At 45.0% G+C, this 20,200-nt stretch overlaps 1 protein-coding gene across 7 annotated transcripts in view; it reads left to right on the plus strand.

Annotated features, from left to right (window-relative positions):
• The window catches only part of DNAAF9 (dynein axonemal assembly factor 9), a 159,713-nt gene that overhangs the window by 96,146 nt on the left and 43,367 nt on the right, over positions 1–20,200 (plus strand). For all 7 annotated transcript variants that reach the window (XM_024238872.3, XM_054542069.2, XM_063720724.1 and 4 more), the window contains 5 exons: positions 6,399–6,502; positions 13,015–13,161; positions 14,239–14,327; positions 16,568–16,669; positions 16,943–17,060. In XM_024238872.3, the coding sequence (XP_024094640.2) occupies positions 6,399–6,502; positions 13,015–13,161; positions 14,239–14,327; positions 16,568–16,669; positions 16,943–17,060 (560 nt within the window). The remainder of the gene's footprint in view (positions 1–6,398; positions 6,503–13,014; positions 13,162–14,238; positions 14,328–16,567; positions 16,670–16,942; positions 17,061–20,200) is intronic.

Genomic DNA, 20,200 nt, shown 5'->3' on the forward strand with positions numbered 1-20,200 from the left:
TGGAATGAAGAGTAAAAATTTGGAATTTTAGTATGAGCTCACATACGGCTTTTTTCGATGAGGCCAGACTGTTTTACAAATTGATTGTCCCGAATTATACTTCCAGCAGCAGCATACAGGTATTTGAGTTTTTCCATATTCTGGCCGACACTTGCTGTTTTGCCAATTTTGCCACTGTGGTGAGTGTGCAGTGCTGTTATTATTAGGATTTTAATTTACATTTCTCTTATTATTAGTGAACCATCTTTATTTATTGGCCAAGCTATTATACTTCCCTTCTGTTAAATGCTTGTTCTTGTTTTTTGCTCATGTTTCTTTTAGATTGCCTTTTTCTTGTTTATTTTAGGAAATTTTTTTTTTTCTTGAGACTAAGTCTCACTCTGTTGTCCAGGCTGGAGTGCAGTGGCGCAATCTCGGCTCACTGCAGTCTCTACCTCCCAGGTTCAAGCAATTCTCATGCCTCAGCCTCCCGAGTAGCTGGGACTACAGGCATGCACCATCATGCCCAGCTAATTTTTGTATTTTTAATAGAGACGGGATTTCGCCATGTTGGCCAGGCTGGTCTTGAACTCCTGACCTCAGGTCATTTGCCCACCTCGGCCTCTCATAGTGCTAGGATTACAGGCGTGACCCACCGCGCCTGGCCTATTTTAGGAATTCTTTCTTTCCTTTTCTTTTCTTTCTTTCTCTCTCTCTCTCTCTCTCTCTTTCTCTCGATCGTTAGTTCGTTTGTTCATCTTTCTTTTCTTTCTTGATGGAGTTTCACTCTTGTTGCCTGGGCTGGAGTGCAATGGCACGATCTTGGCTCACCGCAACCTCTGCCTCCCAGGTTTAAGCGATTCCCCTGCATAAGCCTCCCGAGTAGCTGGAATTACAGACATGCACCACCATGCCCGGCTAATTTTGTATTTTTAGTAGAGGTAGGGTTTCTCTATGTCGGTCAGGCTGGTCTCAAACTCCCGACTTCAGGTGATCCACCTGTCACAGCCTCCCAAAGTTCTGGAATTACACGTGAGCCACCGCGCCCGGCCAGGAATTCTTTATAGATTTTGGATACTAATTCTTTGTCAATTCAGTATATTGCAAATATTTTCTTTCACGTGGTTGCTTGTCTTTTTATTTTATTTCTGATGCTTTTTAATGAATAAAAGTTCTTAGTTTTAATGTAATCAAAGTAATCATTTCCTTTGTGATTCATATATTTTAGATCTATTGAGACTTTTTCTGTTGAATTATAAAAATATAATTTTTCAAAGAATCCACCTGGATTGCTCTGTGAAAGTGATATGAGATAGGAGTCTAAGTTCATTTTTTAAACATAGGTAGCCACCTGTCTCAGCAACAGTTATTGAAAAATAATTCTTTTCCCACTGATCGGCAGTGCCAGCTTTGTTATAAATCAAGTCTCTTTATGTGTGCATCTATTAATAGGCTCTCTGTTCTGTTCCATTGGGAAAGAAAATACCACATTGTCTTATTTTAGATAGATAACATATTTCTATATGGTGTCTTAGTCCACTTGGGATGTCATAACAAAATACCACAGACTGAGTGGATTAACAGTAGGAATTTATTTCTCACAGTCTGGAGGCTGAGAAAATTATAACACTATATTAAAAGGCATTAAAAATGACATAAACACACATCCCATTCATGGACTGGAAAACTCAGGTTTACTTGCTTGACATGGTAAAAATGACAATTCTCTCCAAAGTGATCTTTAAATTTAACACAATTTCAGGAAAAAAAAAACAACCCAAGAAGTTTTTTGAAAATCCTGAAAAGCCAACATAAAAATGTCAGTAACTTTGAGCAAAGTGCTAAGAACAGCCAAGATACTCCTGAAGAAGAAAAACAAGGTGGGAACTTGCCTTATCACATTAGAGACTGAATGTTTGTATCCTCTCCAAAATTCCAGTGTTGAAGCCTTAACCCCAAAAGTGATGTTTTCTGGAGATGGGGCTTTTGGAAGGAAATAGGGGTTAGATGAGGTCATGAATGTGGGGCAAGCTCTGTTGGGATGTGGTGCCCTTATAAGAGCTACCAGAGAGCTTAGCCCCTACCATGTATGCATGGAGGAGGAGTCACGTGGGCATGTGGCACCACGCCTGGCTAATTTTTTTTTTTTTTTTAGTAGAGATGGAGTTTCACCATGTTGGCTAGGCTGGTCTCGAACTCCAGGCCTCACGTGAAGCTCCCACCTCAGCTTCCCAAAGTGCTGGGATTACAGGTGTGAGCCACTGCACCTGGCTGGAGGGCGCCACCGCACCTGGCTGGAGGGACACCTTAAAAATGAAGGTTTTGGTCTGGCACGGTGGCTCACACCTGTAATCCCAGCACTTTGGAAGGCTGAGGCGGGCAGGTCACCTGAGGTCAGGAGTTCGAGACCAGCCTGGCCAACGTGGTGAAACCCCATCTCTACTAAAAATACAAAAATTAGCTGGACCATGGTGGCGCATGCCTGTAATCCCAGCTACTCAGGAGGCTGAGGCACAAGAATCGCTTGAACCTGGGAGGCGTAGATTGCAGTGAGCCGAGATTGCACCACTGCAGTCCAGCCAGGGCAACAGAGTGAGACTCCATCTCAAAAAAAAAAAAAAAAGTAAAGTTTTGTATAGCACTGAGCATGAAGGAACTGTATAGCTGCATATTACTTGTAACATAGGTCACATTCAGGAACAGAATGTCAGAAGTAAGCAAGTCACAGAAGAATACGTGATTAGGATTTCATTTATATAAAAACAAAAACAGACAAAACTAAGTAATACACAGTTTACAGATACATTCAAGTGTGGTAAAACCATCCAGAATTCAGGATGCTGTTCCCCCTGGGTGGAAAAGAAGGGCTCTCATTGAGGAAGGACATCCAGGGGGTTTCAGTGGTGCTAGTAATGCTCAATTTCTTAGGCCCAGTGGTGAGTGCATAGACATCTGGGTTTTGTTGTTGTTGCTTTAGTGTTTTTTTTTTTTTTAAACCTTGTGTGTACATTTCACACACATTTATACACACAAGATGAAAATCATCTAGCCATTGCATCATAAATTTCCCCAGCAGTGATAAATGTTCCCTCCTCACATAGACTGGGCTGTTGGAAGATTTTTATTTGTACAGCCAGTTTTCTGAAAGAGGAAAGCGAAATTCTTCATTGGCATTTGCTTGGTATCTTGGTTTACCCTGAGGGCTCATCCCTCTTTTGTTGGACTTCCAGGAATACAGAGCTCAATCAAAGACAACCAAACTGCAGTCCTCCTGGTTTTGGGACAGTAATGGGAAACTTCCTCTTATCCTGGGTTTTCAGACTTACAGAATGGAGAAGGAAGGACAGAGTTCATCCACTAAGGACACCAAGGATGGCACAAAGAGTCAGGGGGATCTCCTCAGGAGGTGGCTGCCCTGGCCCCTGTGAACCCCTGCAAAGGTATGGCCCTCAGACCACTGTCTGACAGTCAAGAGTCCAGAGCAGATACCAGAAGGGTTATTGCTTCAAGCAGATTAGGATCTGAGACCAGAGCACAGGCACTGGGCCACCCAGTAAGTCACTTCACTTATCTCATGTGTGCTCTGAGAATAATGGCAGAGTTACTGCTCACAGAGCCAGGCTGAGGGGCAGCTGCGATCACAGGACAGATCACAGGACAGTACTGAAATCAGATCCTGTTTACTGAGACCTTGCTTTGGCCCATGCCCCATAATGAGTGCTTTTCCAGCACTGTCTTGTGAATTTGTCTTCCTCTTTTCCATTTTGTTTTGAGGCGTCAGAGTCTAGTGAGAGAGGAAATGCTGGAGATGACCTTGCTCATCCTTTCCCGTCTTCCTATTGAGTAGATGGAATGTGCCAGCTTCTCCAATCTGTGCTTTTTTCTGGAAGCTTCAGGATTTTGAGGTTTGTCCAGGAGGCCTTTCAAGTGGCACTGGACTTGTTTCTGAAAAGGTTCACTTCAAAAGTACACATGTAGAGGGGTACCCAGGACAGGGAAGGGTGCAGGTACTAACCACTCAGCAGTAGGAGCAGTTTCTACCTCATGACACCTGTGGAGCCCTCTTATCTCTGGAAACAGTAAGTAGAGTCATCTTGTGGCAGGAGTTGGTGGGGTTGTGGTTTTAGGAGAGTGTTGAAGGTCTGGGATGAGCTCTGTGGGCTGATGGAAGGAGTGGGGAGATAGCAGTGAACAGGCTACGGGGCAGCACTGTGGCCTGTTGTGGTTGAGGGAGCAAAGAAGGCACATCATCAGATTCACCACAGCTGGGCTTTGGACAAGGGAGAATTGAAAGAAAAAAGGCATGAGAGAACTGAAGGCACCAGCGTGGTATAGTGTCTTTGGCATCAGACAAACCTGTGTTCTATACCTGTCTCCACCACCAAGTAATGCTGTGATTTTGGGGGAAATCTCTCTAAGCTTGAGTTTTCTCATCTGTCCTATGAGAAAAAATAATACCACCTCTTACAATTGTGAAAACAGAAAACTATAATGTATGACATGTGTGGTGCTTAGTAAATACTGCGTGAAACCTGTTCCCATTCCTTTCTTTTAACAGAACAAAGATTAAAGGTTAAGTCCTGTCCCAGAGGATCTGCCCTTGATGTGGATAGAAGAATATCAGAAATTTCTGAGCAATAGGGGAAAATGCAAATACCAATGACTGTGAAGGCTCAGTGACATCAGAGGATGGGGTGTGGGGAGGGAGACAGCTAAAAGGGGGATGGGGTGCTGGAGTCAGAGAGTAGCTGCTGGGCTGGAGATTTCAGAAGTCACGACATTCTGGGTGCAGCTTCACTGCTCTAAGAAGGAATGGGAGTGTTGACATTGGAAGGGAAGACTGAGCACATTCAGAGTGATTTGAAATATGGCATGGTCAGGAGGGCAGTAGGTGTGAGCAGTAGAGGGAGGGGCTTGTGTCTCTAGGAGAATGAAAGTAACATGCTGTGGTGTTGGGGAGAATGGCCTGGGAGCAGCATAGAGGAACTTTAGGGTTGGTACAGGATGAGGCTGGGGCATGAGTAGCCTCCTTTTCAGAGGGCCTCGGGAAAAGGCAGTGTGCACAGAAAGCCAGGCTACTTGTTGGAGAGTAGAGGTTTCCAGAGCTTGAACCTGGATAGTCGCTGGCTGTGGCTGCCACAGATGGTAAGGTTGGCATGTCCCTCTGACTGGGCATCTGGTTCTTTCATGAGAGGCAGGTGCCAGTTCTTCTTCTTGTACCTAAAAACTGCCTCCTTCTCCCTTCACTTCTCCTGTCCCCTGTGAACACATACTAACTAGGCCCCTCCCTTCCTTCTGAAACCTCACCTCCTCAGGAAGCCCTCAAAGCTTGCAGTCTCCAGATTCCTCACCCAGGATGCGAAGGCAGCCCTCAGACTCCTGGCCTTTGCTAGTCTTGTCATTCCAACCTCCAGAGCTTTGCACTGCTTTTCTGGAGCTACAACTCAAGGAATCAATTTCACTTATTTATCTCTTGGCCTTTGCCTTGGCAATGAGGTCTTAATGACAATAAACTCAAACCTGTGCCTTGAGCTTTAAGAACTACTTCATCTCCTCTCTATATGCGGAAACATGGAAAGAAAAGCTGTTATAGGAATAGAAGATTCAGCTTGGACCAGCCCCAGAGAGCAGCTTCACCTAGGAGTCTTATGGGTGCTTTGGGTGCTGCTTTTGTGTCTCCAAAGCAAGCTCAGGCCCAGCATTAATCTTTGTCATCTTAGTTGTCCATCTTTTCCATGGTCTGCTCCCTAGGGCCTATACTGAGCTACTCCATAGACCTTGACCATCCAGGAAACAACAGCTCTCCTTAGACCTGAATCCTTGTTCTGAGGAACCCACATCCATGTCCACCTGCCACCCATCTTCGCTTTTGTGAACTACAGAAGAGCAGCCCCCCGGTGTCTGTAGAACCTACTCATTACCTAACTCAGATGTTCCGATGCTGGGCACAGGGACCTTAAGCTCCCTTCACCAGTCTTCAGCTGAGACCCAAATGCTCCTTCTCAGGCCCTAAGTGAGGGATGTGGTCTCTTTAGGGCTGAGCCAGCTTCTGGCAAAGCAGAAGAAAGGAAAATCTGTAAACTCAGTAATGGAGCAGATATACCCAAAGTCTTTTTTAGTGTGTTTCCCTGGAAGATACCCATAAGGGAATGTGAATTTTGCTTCTCCCCATTAGCTGATAGTTTATTCACTTGTTTTTCTAATTTTTATGCAAAGACCGCATCTGATGCCTCATTTTCCTCTGAGGCTCTGGGAGGTTACTTTGGCTTCCTCAGAGCATAGGGTTCAGCATACAAATCGCATAACGTAATTGCTACTGATACTGGCCTCTAGTTACCACACTGCTGTGCAAAAGGACATTGGAATCTGACCCCCAGCACCCAGCCCTCCAGCTCTGACCAACTCTCTTTTCCTTCCAGGGAATGTTCATTTCTTCTCTAGTGGCCTTCTGTTTTCTCACTGTCGTCATGGAAGTATCATCATTTCCAAGGATCACATGAATTCCATTTCCTTCTATGATGGGGTAGGTGTTTTACTAGTCAGTGGCTTTTTTGGTTGGAAACTTGCTCACACTTTTGAGGGGAAAACTAAATAACTCCTTTCTCCCCTCCACTACCACAGGGCAGTATGTCAGGAACCAGCACAGCCACTGAGGCAGGCAGGGAGGGAGGTCGTGGAGAGGCCTGGGCATTCTCAAGACGCTTATGAGCCTCATCAACCTCACTGCTCTGTAAAGGGCTTACCTAGAAAGGGCTTCTGGTCAGAAGGGCCAGCAGCTCCCCATGCCCAATTCATTCACCCTAAAGAGGACTATAAAGCAGGCTGCGAAGGCCTCCAGTGGCCCCTCTTGGGTGGCCTCCAGGTCCAGGGGCACAAGGCTCACCCACTGAAAAACCAGAAAGGAGCTGCATCCTGTGGTATTGATGAGGCTCCGCATACACATTAGCATGGACAGGATTGTAAGTGAGCCAGAGAGGGAGAGAAATGGCTTACTTTCCCCATGAGAGTTTAGCCCCTCCTCCCTCACACACGCAGACTTCCTCTCCAGCTCCATAAAAGTTCCACCGTCCTATAACAATCCTCTAAGTTCACCAGTCTGCACCAACACTTCCCCTTCACCTTAAGGGGAAGAGGGTAGCGATGGGTTTCCCCTAGCCTTTACCCTGTGGCCAAGGCAAAGCTTGTCTCAGTGCAACACCAGAGCAGAGGGCAGGCCCACCACTCTGCCTGGTCTCAGCCTCAAAACCAGTCTGTCTGGGAGCTAGGACAGAGACTAAATGAGGTATTTTGGTCAGATGGCTCAGAAAACGAATTCTGTGAGCAAGTTTTTCTTCCATATAGAGCCTGCAGCCTTAAAGGCTGTTCAGAAATGTAGGCAGACCAATTGGACACATTGGATGGCCCTATTATATTAAAGCTTTGCTGTTAGGTTAAAGAGTCTTCCAATATCAGGGAAGAAAGAATGCATCATGAAAAGCACAGTACTGGGATGATAAGTAGCTAATTTCGACAAAAAATAGACTCTTACCTCTACCAAAAATCAAAATGAACTTCTGAGGGATTAAAATTAAATATATTTAAATTTCACAAATAGAATATAAAAATGAATATTTATTAAACCTCTAGGGATTAGAAGACTTCCGAAGCTTAGAAACAATACAAGAAATTCTAAAGGAAAAGTTTGTCAAATTTGACCAGTTACTGATTTTTTTTTTTTTTTTTTTTTGAGACAGAGTCTCGCTATGTTGCCCAGGCTGGAGTGCAGTGGTGCGATCTCGGCTCACTGCAAGCTCTGCCTCCCTGGTTCACACCATTCTCCTGCCTCAGCCTCCTGAGTAGCTGGGACTACAGGCGCCCGCCACCACGCCAAGCTAATTTTGTTTTTGTATTTTTAGTAGAGACGGGGTTTCACTATGTTAGCCAGGATGGTCTCGATCTCCTGACGTCGTGATCCACCCACCTCGGCCTCCCAAAGTGCTGGAATTACAGGCGTGAGCCACCACATCCAGCCGACCAGTTACTGATTTTTAAAAATTTTTTGCTGATAATTTAATTTACTGAAGTATACTGTAAATACAACTAACTGTATCCATTTAAAGCTTTGACAGATGTGTACATTCATGAAACCACCTTTACTATCAAACCAAAATGTTTCCTCATGCCCTTTTTCATCTTTCCCTCCACTCCTGAGTTCAGACAACCACTGATTAGCTTTTGTCACTATATATTAGTTTGCATTTTCTAAAATGTTATATAAATGAACATCATCTATTCTGTAACCTTTGAGTCTGACATTTTCCACTCAACGTAGTGATTTTTAGATTCATCCATGTTGTGTATGTAAATAGCTGTGTTCTCTTTATTGCTAAGTAGTATTCCATTGTATGGGTGTACCATAAAATTTGTCAGACTAATTAGTAATGCAAAACACTTTAAAAAGTATTTTAGGGGATGGGGAGGGGTTGATCAATGAATACAAAGTTAGAAAGGATGAGTAAGTTCTAGTGTTCTGTTGCACAGTAGGGTGCCTGCAGTCAACAATAAGGTGTTCAGATCTCACAATAGCTAGAAGAGAAGATTCTGAATGATAAATGTTTGAGGTGATGGATTTCTCATTCATTACCCTGATGTAATTATTACATAATGTATACATGTATTGAAACAACATATTATACCCTATAAATATGTGCATATTATGTATTAATTAAAAATAAAAAATAATTTTTTATGGCTAGGCACAGTGGCTCATGCCTGTAATCCCAGCACCTTGGGAGACTGGAGCAGGTGGATCACCTGAGGTCAGGAGTTCAAGACCAGCCTGGCCAACATGGTGAAACCCCGCCTCTACTATACAAAAATTAACTGGGCGTGGTGGTGCACGCCTGTAATCCCAGCTACTTGGGAGACTGAGGCAGGAGAATTGCATCAACCCAGGAGGCGGAGGTTGCAGTGAGCCAAGATCGCACCACTGCACTCCACCCTGGGCTGCAGAGTGAGAATGTCTCAAAATATATATATATACACACACATCTATATATGTGTATATATATATGTGTATATATATATGTGTATATATATATGTATGTATATACACACACATATATGTGTATATATGTATGTATATACACATACATATATATGTGTATATATATACGTATGTATATACACATATATGTGTATATATATGTATGTATATACACACACATATATGTGTATATATATGTATGTATATACACACACATATATATGTGTATATATATGTATATATATAATTTTTAAAAAGTATTTCAAAAGGCAAATTTTTAAAATTGGGAAAAACATTTTTGGTGATTTAGACAAATGAGTTAATATTTTTTTTCTGCTAAGAGTTGTATCTTTATTAACATGAAAACACTGAGTCCCAGGTCAGGGATGTTCAGAGGACATGAGGCTACTTAACAGATAGAAGAAATTACATCATTAACAACCTCCTGCTATCATATGTAACAGTAACTTAGCATTTATTGTTAAATTATACTAATGTAGTATTAAAGCATACTAATTTATACTAAGGAATAAATCCTGAGGAACTGTTGGCAGAGGAGAACTGGAATAGCTCATGTCAAGCTGTGTGGGTGGCCCAAGAGGGGAAGAGAGTGCAATCACTGGAAATGTTTACTGATAGTATATGATAACATGGCTGATGGTGATGATAAATTAAGTTTTAAAAACAGGATATGGGGCTGGGCGTGGTGGCTCACGCCTGTAATCCTAGCACTTTGGGAGGCCAAGAAGGGCGGATCACCTGAGGTCAGGAGTTCGAGACCAGCCTGGCCAGCATGGTGAAATGCCGTCTCTACTAAAAATACAGAAATTAGCTGGGCATGGTGCTACGCACCTGTAGTCCCAGGTACTCAGGAGACTGAGGCAGGAAAATCGCTTGAACCCGGGAAGCAGAGGTTTCAGTGAGCCGAGATTGCGCCATTGCACTCCAGCCTAGGTACCAAGGGCGAAACTCCATCTCAAAAAAAGAAAAAAAAAAAAAAAAGCCAAGCATGATGACGTATGCCTGAAGTCGCAGCTATTTGGGAGGCTTAGATGGGAGGATCACTTGAGCCCAGAAGTTCAAGGTTGCAATGAGCTGGATTGTACCACTGCACTCCAGCCTGGGAGACAGAGCAAGACCCTGTCTCTGAAAAAAAAAGGAAAACAAAAGTACTAAATGTTAGCTGTAGTTGGGTTTAGGTGATGGGACTTTCGATTAATTTTTTTAAAACTTTCTTCTCTGTTTTATTTTTATAATTTTTTTCAAAATGAGTTGCATTTCTATGCCCTACCAATGAACAGTCTGATAAAGATATTAAGAAAACAATTCCAGGGCCAGATGCAGTGGCTCAAGCCTGTAATACCAGCACTTTGGGAGGCCAAGGCAAGTGGATCACTTGAGTCCAGGACTTTGAGATAACATGGTGAAACTCCGTCTCTACAAAAAATTATTATTATTATTATTATTATCATTATTATTATTATTATTATTATTTAGATGGAGTCTCGCTCTGTCACCCAGGCTGGAGTGCACCCAGCCTCAAAAATTTTTTAAATTAGTGAGGCATGGTGGCAGGTGCCTATAGTCCCAAGCTACTTGAGAGGTGAAGTGGGAGGATCGCCTGAGCCCAGGAGGCAGAGGTTGCAGTGAGCTGTGATCATGCCACGCTGTGCTCTAGCCTGAGCAACAGAGTGAGACCCTGTCTCAAAAAAATAAAACAATTCAATTTACATTAGCATCAAAAAGAGTAAAGTACTAAGGAATAAATTTAACCAAGAAAGTGAGAGACTTGTACACTGAAAACTGAAAAATATTGCAGAAAAATTAAAGACAACCTAAATGAAGGAAAAACATCCATGTTCATGACTCAGAAGACTTAATATTAAGACAATACTGCCGAACATGATCTACAGGTTCAGCGCAGTCCGTATCAAAATCCCAATGGCATTTTTTGCAGATAGGAAAACGCTGCCGGGCGCGGTGGCTCACACTTAACAACTCCAGCACTTTGAGAGGCTGAAGCGGTCGGATCACTTGAGGTCAGGAGTTTGAGACCAACCTGGCCAGCATGGTGAAACCCTGTCTCTACTAATAATACAAAAATTAGGCAAGTGTGGTGGCACGTATCTATAATCCCAGCTACTCAGAAGGCTGAGGCACAAGAATCCCTTTAACCTGGGAGGTAGAGGTTGCAGTGAGCCGAGATTGTGCTACTGCACTCCAGCCTGGGTGACAGAGTGAAAACTATGTCTCAAAAAATAAATAGGAAAACCCATCCTAAAGTTCATACAGAATTTATAGACTCTCAAGGGACCCCGATTGTTTAAAACAATCTTGCAAAAGAAAATAAAGTTGTAACACATACATTTTCTTATTTCAAAACTCACTATGAAGCTACAGTGACCTAATAGTTTGCTGCTGGCAAAAGGTCAGGCATATGGACCAGTGGACTAGACCCATGGAGAGCCCAGAAATAAACTTTTGTATGAAATCATTTTTGACAAGGATGCCAGAACCATTCAATGTCAAAAGGACAGTCTTTTTAACTAATGGTGCTGAAAGGCCGGGCGCGGTGGCTCACACCTGTAATTGCAGCACTTTGGGAGGCCAAGGAGAGCAGATCACTTGAGGCTAGGAGTTCGAGACCAGCCTGGCCAACATGGCAAAACCCCGTCTCTACTAAAAATACAAAAATTAGCTGGGTGTGGTGGGTGGACGCCTGTAATCCCAGCTAGTTGGGAGGCTGAAGCATGAGAATCGCTTGAACCCGGGAGGCGGAGGCCAGTCAGCCAAGATGGCACCACTGCACTCCATCCTGGGCACAGGTCCCCTGAGTGGGACCCTGTCTCAAAAACAAACAAAAAAGGTGCTGGGAAAACTAGATACCCGTGTGCAAAAGAATGAAGTTTGACCCTTACTTTATACCCTGTACAATAAATTAACTGAAAGTGGATCAAAAACATAAACGTTAAGAGCTAAAACAATATGCAATCCCAGCACTTTGGGAGGCCGAGGCGGGCGGATTATGAGGTCAGGAGTTCGAGACCAGCCTGGCCAACATAGTGAAACCCCATCTCTACTGAAAATATAAGCATTAGCCGGGCATGGTGGCACGGACCTGTAGTCCCAGCTACTCGGGAGGCTGAAGGAGGAGAATCGCTTGAACCCAGAAGGCGGGGGTTGCAGCGAGCCAAGATCGCGCTTTTGCACTCCAGCCTGGATGACAGAGTGAGACTCCATCTCAAAAAAAAAAAAAGAGAGCTAAAACAATAAAACTCTTTGAAGAAAATACAGGAGAAAATCTTTATGATACTGGATTTGGCAATGATTTCTTGGATGTGATACCAAAAGCACGGACAGCAAATGAAAAAATATGTAAATTGGACTCCATCAACATTTAAAACTTCTGTGTATTAAAGGACATTATCCAGAGAGTGAAAAGACAATCCTCAGAATGGAAGAAAATATTCACAAATCATATATCTGATAAGGAATTAATATCCTAGAATGAATTTTGAGATGACATTCTCAGTTTAGGGGAAAAAAATCCAGATTAGGGGTGGTGGCTCACCCCTGTAATCCCAACACTTGGGGAGGCCAAGGTGGGAGGATCACTTGAGACTAGGAGTTTGAGACCAGCCTGGGCAACATAGAGAGCCCCTGTCTCTACAGAAAGTTTAAAAAAATTAGCCAGGCATAGTGGCATGTGTCTGTAGTCTCAGCTACTTGAAGGGCTGAGGTAGAAGGATCACTTGAGCCCGGGAGTTCAAGGCTGCAGTGAGCCATCACACTCTAGCCTGGGTAACAGAGCAAGACCCTGTCTCAAAAAAAAAAAATCCTTTTATTTCCTATATCTCCTGTAAGTAAAGCACATCTATACTGAACCCCAGTGAACTACATAATGTGACAATAATTGTACTGAAATTGATCCTGTGTGTTCTGGCAGTAGTTGTGAGTGCTGTAATTGTGCAGATGCTCTTCTTGCTGATGCTCCCTCCTTTTCGCTTTAGGATTCCACCAGTACTGTTGCTGCTGTTCTCATAGACTTCAAAAGCTCATTGCTTCCTCACCTCCCAGTTCATTTCCATGGATCAAGCAATTTTCTGATGATTGCCCTTTTTCCCAAATCGAAGATATACCAAGCATTTTACTCAGAGGTAACATCAGTCATTATTCAGCAAAACTACTACTACTTTTTTTTCCCCCTAGCAATTTAAATGGTAAGGCATCATCTTGGGGCTAACAGTGAAGTGATGAGAGGGAGTTAGGAGGGCTGGCTGGTGTGGGGTGACTGCTTCTAATCCCTTCAAGTTGTGGAGTGGTGCTGTTGGCAATGAGAGGTGAGAGCCTAAAGAAACTGAACAAGAGGGTTTTTAGCCTTTAAGAAAAATCTACTTTGTCCTTTAAATCCTAATTAGAGTTATCTCTTATTTAGCTACTTGATTGAATTGTTGGGCCCTACCTACTGAATTAGTGTTCTCTTTGCCACCCTATACTCTCCTTCCCCATGGGTCAGTCCCTGCCCTTGCGAATGGTACCACCTGGTAGGCTGCACATTATAGGTGCTCAGCACAGATGGCATAGATGAGGGAGCTTACAAGAATGATACGACCCACTTAGAGACTAAGCAATAGCCAAAGCCAAACTGATGGCCAGCCTCATGACTAGTGGGAATTCTTGGAAATGTGTGATTACAGCAGCTTGTGAGGGGACAGTGTTCCTCCCTCAGGTCAGATTCGGAGACCATAGAGGATGCAAGAGTTGACCTTGGCTATAGAACAGCTTCTCAGCCCAGTCTGTGTCTCCCAACTTCGCTGGACCTTTTTACCTCCTTGTGCTTGTCCTTTCAATCTGGGAAAGTAAAGACGGCCCTTTAGGTTCTCTTCAGCCATCCCTCTGCCTCTTGGCAGGAGTTACTTGAACCACTCCTTTCTGTCTCCCTAGAGGAGAACATGCCTCTGCTGCGAGGACAGTGTTACTCGACCCCTTTCTCCTTACTTCCTGACCTCTCAAGGAGCAGAATCCCTGGGGGAGTAACCCAGAAAGACATTCTGGTTTTTAAAAATACAGAACAAAATTGCTTCAGGCCTCTATTTTTGAAGCAAACTTGTTTGTTATAGTCATTTTCTCTGCAGTGACAGTCTAGATTTTCAACAACCATCAAATCCCCATGTGGGTTCCATATCCTGTTGTTGGGTTTAAAGTGTTCTTTGCTCAAATTCTGTTTTGTTTAGGTCTTCTCCCTCTGGCAACAGCAGGATAACTCAGGGCTCTCTTTAAAAGTGATCCAGGAAGATGGATTATCTGTGGAACAAAAGAGATTGTAAGTGGCTGCTTCAGTATTTGTGCTTGCTTCCCTAGGCTTTGTGGGTGTGCTCTCTCTGCAGGATGCCTCGCATTATGTAACACAGGGGTCTTGGCTTCTGAAAGGGTCAACACAGACATTTCAATGCTGCCAACTTGCAGGTAGCCGGTGCCCTTGGGGGAATAGAAGGCAAGAGAGGGCCATGTGCAGTGCCTCACACTTGTAATCCCAACACTTTGGGAGGCTGAGGCAGGAGGATGAATTGAGCACAAGAATTAGAGACTAGCCTGCCTGGGCAACATAGTGAGACGCCGTCCCTACAAAAAATAAAAAATTAGCTGGGTATGGTGGCACATGCCTGTAGTCTCAGCTAGTCAGGAGGCCGGGGTGGAAGGGTTACTTGAGCCCAGGAGTTCAAGGTTGCAGTGAGCCATGACCATGCCACTGCACTTCAGCCTGAGTGATGGAACAAGACTCTTTCTCAAAAAAAAAAAAAAAAATGAAAAAGGTCCCCACTACCAGGAGCCAGTGTGACTGTGAGGGGCCGCGTCTCATAGCCCTGACCCGGGCCAGGCATGGTGTTGGGCGCCGGGCCCTTCTCACCTGTCTCGGGGGGGCCCAGGGTCTTACTCTGTCAACCAGGGTAGAGTGCAGTGGTGCGGTCCTGGCTCACTGCAGCCTTGACCTCCTAGGCTCAGATGATCCTCCCACTTAGCAGTTGGGACTACAGAGGTTGCAGAACTTGAAGCTAATTTACCTTGTACATGTAAAGTGCATTTTCCTGATCCAAACAAGTTTCACTGTTTTCAGCTAACAGTAACACCAGATGAGGGTTACTACCAGGGTGGAAAATTTCAGTTTGAAACCGAAGTTCCCCATGTGTACAACATGATGCCTCCCAAAGTGAAATGCCTGACCAAGATCTGGCACCCCAACATCACAGAGACAGCGGAAGTATGTCTGAGTTTACTGAGAGAACATTCAATTGACGGCACTGGCTGGGCTCCCATGAGAACATTAAAGGATGTCGTTTGGGGATTAAACTCTTTGTTTACTGATCTTTTGAATTTTGATGATCCACTGAATATTGAAGCTGCAGAACATCATTTGCAGGACAAGGAGGACTTCCAGAATAAAGTGGACAACTACATCAAGTGTTATGCCAGATGATAAAAGGGAACGATTGCAGGCCCATGGACTGTGTTACAGTTTGTCTCTAATGTGAAACAGCAAGAGGTAGCCCCACCTCCCATCCTCACGCTCCCTCTCAGTCCCCTGAATTGCCCCAGTCCTGTGACCATGTTGCCCTGAAGAAGACCATCTTCATGACTGCTCATTGTAGATGGAGAATTCAACATAAGTACAGCAAGAAAATCTGTTCGGGCTTCTTAAAAAAAAAAAAAAAAAGGTCGGGCGCAGTGGTTCATGCATGTAATCCCAGCACTTTGGGAGGCCGAGGTGGTGGATCACCTGAGGTCAGGAGTTCAAGACCAGCCTGGCCAACAAGGTGAAACCTCATCTCTTCTAAAAATACAAAAACTATCCAGGCATGATGATACGCGTCTGTAATCCCAGCTACTCAGGAGGCTGAGGCTGGAGAATCTCTGGAACATGGGAGGCAGAGGTTGCAATGAGCCGAGATCGTGCCACTGCATTCCAGCCTGGGTGACAGAGCCAGACTCTGTCTCAAAAAAAAAAAAAGTGGGGGGCTGGGTGCGGTGGCTCATGCCTGTAATCCCAGCACTTTGGGAGGCCGAGATGGGTGGATCACGAGGTCAGGAGATCGAGACCATCCTGGCTAACACGGTGAAACCCCGTCTTTACTAAAAATACAAATATAAAATTAGCCGGGCGTGGTGGCAGGCACCTGTAGTCCCACCTACTCGGGAGGCTAAGGCAGGAGAATGGCATGAACCCGGGAGGTGGAGCTTGCAGTGAGCTGAGATCACGCCACTGCACTCCAGCCTGGGCGACAGAGCAAGACTCCATCTCAAAAAAAAAAAAAAAAAAAAAAGGAGAGGTGAAACCACCGAAAATCAGAAACTCATGGTATTATCAAGGGATTTCAGGCCAACCTTTCTATGTGGACGTACCTGTCATCATGCACTAACACCTCATTTTGTTTAAGTCTGAGATGTGTGTTTTGGAAGAGTTGACTCTGTCACTGGACTCTGGCTTGAAAGCATCAGAACCAGTTGTGTAAAGTGTATGTGCTGAAGGAAGATGGACTTCTAATCTGTGAGCTTTTGTTATTCCAGGCACTCCAGTGCACAGAAGCTCTTCAGTGCCCTGAGCCAGCCTGCTGGGGAGAAACGGAGTTCCCTAAAGTTACTCTCAGCCAAACTCCCAGAGCTGGACTGGTAAGCTCTGGTTCTGTTTATAGATGTTTAATATTCTGGCTTTTGAAATGTCAGAAACCTCAATGTTGGTCCTTTTAAGCTCCTTTTTTCTTGTAGTTTCTTAGAGATCACTGTAAAATGTCGCAGTAACACACTGTACACAATTTTATTCTCTAGAGAGAATCTCTCCAAGGTTTATTTTTCAGCAATTTGAGTAAAAACTTTTTCATGTGAGTAGGCACCTTCAGGAAAGGCTAGGATGGTAACATAATAGCATTGTCTTTGTGTTTTTAGGTTTCTCCAGCATTTCACCATCAGCAGCATTAGCCAGGAGCCTGTGACGCGGACCCATCTTCCTGTCCTGCTGCAGCAAGCTGAAATCAACCCTACTCACAGAATAGAAAATGACAAGGTAGAGGAGCTCACCAAATATGCTGGGAATTCACAGGAAGATGATCTTGAGAGCCTGCCCCTGAATCTTTTGTGTCAGTTAACAAAAAGAACTCAGATGGAGTCCCTGTTACAGGACTCTCCACTTCCTTGGATCATGAAATGTAATGATACACATGCAACCTGCTGTATGCAATGACTGTGTCAGGTGTCTACATTAACCCCAGACAAGCCTCATGACAGTGACAAAACCCTAACATCTTGCAATGCCCTTCCCTGGCCTCTCAAGAACATTTAAACTCCTACTCAGTGCTTTCATGCCATCAGCTCTTCCTGATTGTGACAGGAACTTACCTGGCAGTGGTTGACACATTGCACTTGATACAGGGAAGGGCACCCATGTTATTCAGGCCTTGCCGGAATCAGCAGGCTAAAGTGATACTTTATAAACACTATCTTCCCCAGGTGGATTTTTTTTTTTTGGTCACCCAGGCTGGAGTGCACTGGTGTGATCTCGGCTCACTGCAACCTCCGCCTCCTGGGCTCAAGTGATTCTCCCGCCTCAGCCTCCTGAGTAGCTGGGATTACAGGCATGCACCACCACGCCTGGCTAATTTTTGTATTTTTAGTAGAGACAGGGTTTCACCATGTTGACCAGGCTGGTCTCAAACTCCTGACCTCAGGTGATGCGCCCACCCCAGCCTCCCAAAGTGCTGGGATTACAGGTGTGAGCCACTGTGCCCGGCCTCCAGAGTGGATTTTAATCTGCTGCTGCCTCACACTTCCCTCCTCTTGACCCCCTCCCACCGTTCCTTCAGAACCATAAGTCTCTCTTTTTTTTTTTTTGAGACAGAGTCTCTCTCTGTTGCCCAGGCTGGAGTGCAGTGGTGTGATCTTGGCTCACTGCAACATCCGCCTCCCAGGTTGAAGGGATTCTCCTGCCTCAGCATCCCGAGTAGCTGGGATTACAGGCATGCGCCGCCACGCCCGGCTAATTTTTTGTATTTTTAGTAGAGATGGAGTTTCACCGTGTTAGCCAGGATGGTCTTTTTTTTTTTTTGAGTCTTGCTCTGTTGCCTAGGCTGAAGTGCAATGGCACGATCTTGGTTCACTGCAACCTCCGCCTCCTGGATTTAAGCAATTCTCCTGCATCAGCTTCTCAAGTAGCTGGAATTTCAGGTACCTGCCACCACGCCCTGTTAATTTTTTGTATTTTTAATAGAGATGTGGTTTCACCATGTTGGCCAGGATGGTCTCAAGCTCCTGGCCTGGTTCAAACTCCTGACCTCAGGTTATCCACCTGCCTCAGCCTCCCAAAGTGCTGGGATTACAGGCGTGAGCCACCATGCCTGGCTTTTTTTTTTTTTTTCTTTTTTGAAATGGAGTCTCGCTCTGTTGCCCAGGCTAGGGTGCAGGGGCCCGATCTCGGCTCACTGCAACCTCTGCCTCCCAGGTTCAAGTGATTCTCCAGCCTCAGCCTCCCGAGTAGCTGGGATTACAGGCATGTGCCACCAAGCCCAGCTAATTTTTGTATTTTTAGTAAAGGCAGAGTTTCACCATGTTGCCAGGCTGGTCTTGATCTCCTGACTTCAAGTGATCCGCCCTCCTCGGCCTCCCAAAGTGCTGGGTTTACAGACATGAGCCACCGCGCCCAGCCCAGAACCATAAGTCTTAATAGGCTCAAAGAGGATATTTATTTCCATGCAAGTCTAGAAGATACTCAGCTGCAAAAGGAAATAAAAGCACTAAGCAATGAGAAACATCATTTTTTCCCTTAGGCAAGAGTGTAAAGCCTCTGTTTGTAAAGCGTACCTACTTGTTTGTTATATTTTATTAAAAGGTGCTCGCCCGGGCGGGATGGCTCATGCCTGTAATCCCAGCACTTTGGGAGGTCGAGGTAGGTGAATCACCTGAGGTCAGGAGTTCGAGACCAGCCTGACCAACAAGGTGAAACCGCACCTCTACTAAAAATACAAAAATTAGCCAGGCATTGGTGGCAGGTGCCTGTAGTCCCAGCTACTCAGGAGGCTGAGACAGGAGAATTGCGTGAACCCAGGAGGCGGAGGTTGTAGTAAGCCAAGATCGCACCACTGTACTCCAGCCTGGGCAATGGAGCGAGACTCCATCTCAAAAAAAAAAAAAAAAAAAGGTGCTCTTGGATTGGCCTTAAAGTAAAAACATGTCTGGCTGTATGTACATACGCTGTGATTTGAGGGGCTGAGATCTGGGCACTGAGAAATAGGAACGAAGACAGGGAAGGCTGGATGGGAGGAGGATAAACATGGAGTACTGCCTGAGGGATAGAAAGGGGTACGGTGTAGAGGCCCTGGTCAGAGGGAACAAGAGACAACTTCTGGGTCCTACAAAAGAAGAGGGATTTACGGCCGTCTTCTCTGTGCTGATGTGGGCAGCTCAAGTGATGAGTGCTTCCAGGCTTAGCTTTAGCATAAGTTATTTGTGACTGGGCCTGTCCCAGTGAGTCTTGTGTACTGTGAAATAAAACTTGACAGGCTGGGCTGGTGGCTCATGCCTGTAATCCCAGCACTTTGGGAGGCTGAGGCAGGTGGATCACAAGGTCAAGAGATCGAGACCATCCTGGCCAACATGGTGAAACCCCGTCTCTACTAAAAATACAAAAAATTAGCCAGGCGTGGTGGTGGGCACCTGTAGTCCCAACTACTCGGGAGGCTGAGGCAGGAGAATCACTTGAACCTGGGAGGCAGAGGTTGCAGTGAGCCGAGATTGCACCACTACACTCTAGCCTGGCGACAGAGCGAGACTCCGTCTCAAAAAAAAAAAAAAAAAACTTACAGAGGCACTTGCCATGCCAAGTCATTTACATAGACCTCCCTCGGTGATGACATGGTTCCTGTCCTCACCTGCCTGATGCCTCCTTTTTCAGTGAATTTATTAAGTTGCTTTGGAATATCTACCTGAAAGGGGACCTATTTTCCTGTGGGTGTATAATAAGGTTAGGACAGTTCAGCCTGGCCCCTCTTCTCTTCCACAATCACAAGTGCTTCACACACACAGTGAGTAAGACTTAGCCCTGGTCGGCCAGGTGCAGTGGCTCACGCCTATAATTCCAGCACTTTGGGAGGCCAAGGCGGGTGGATCACCCGAGGTCAGGAGTTCGAGACCAGCCTGGCCAACATGGTGAAA

Source organism: Pongo abelii, chromosome 21 (genome assembly GCF_028885655.2).
Source record: "Pongo abelii isolate AG06213 chromosome 21, NHGRI_mPonAbe1-v2.0_pri, whole genome shotgun sequence".
NCBI classification, from domain to species: Eukaryota; Metazoa; Chordata; class Mammalia; order Primates; family Hominidae; genus Pongo; species Pongo abelii.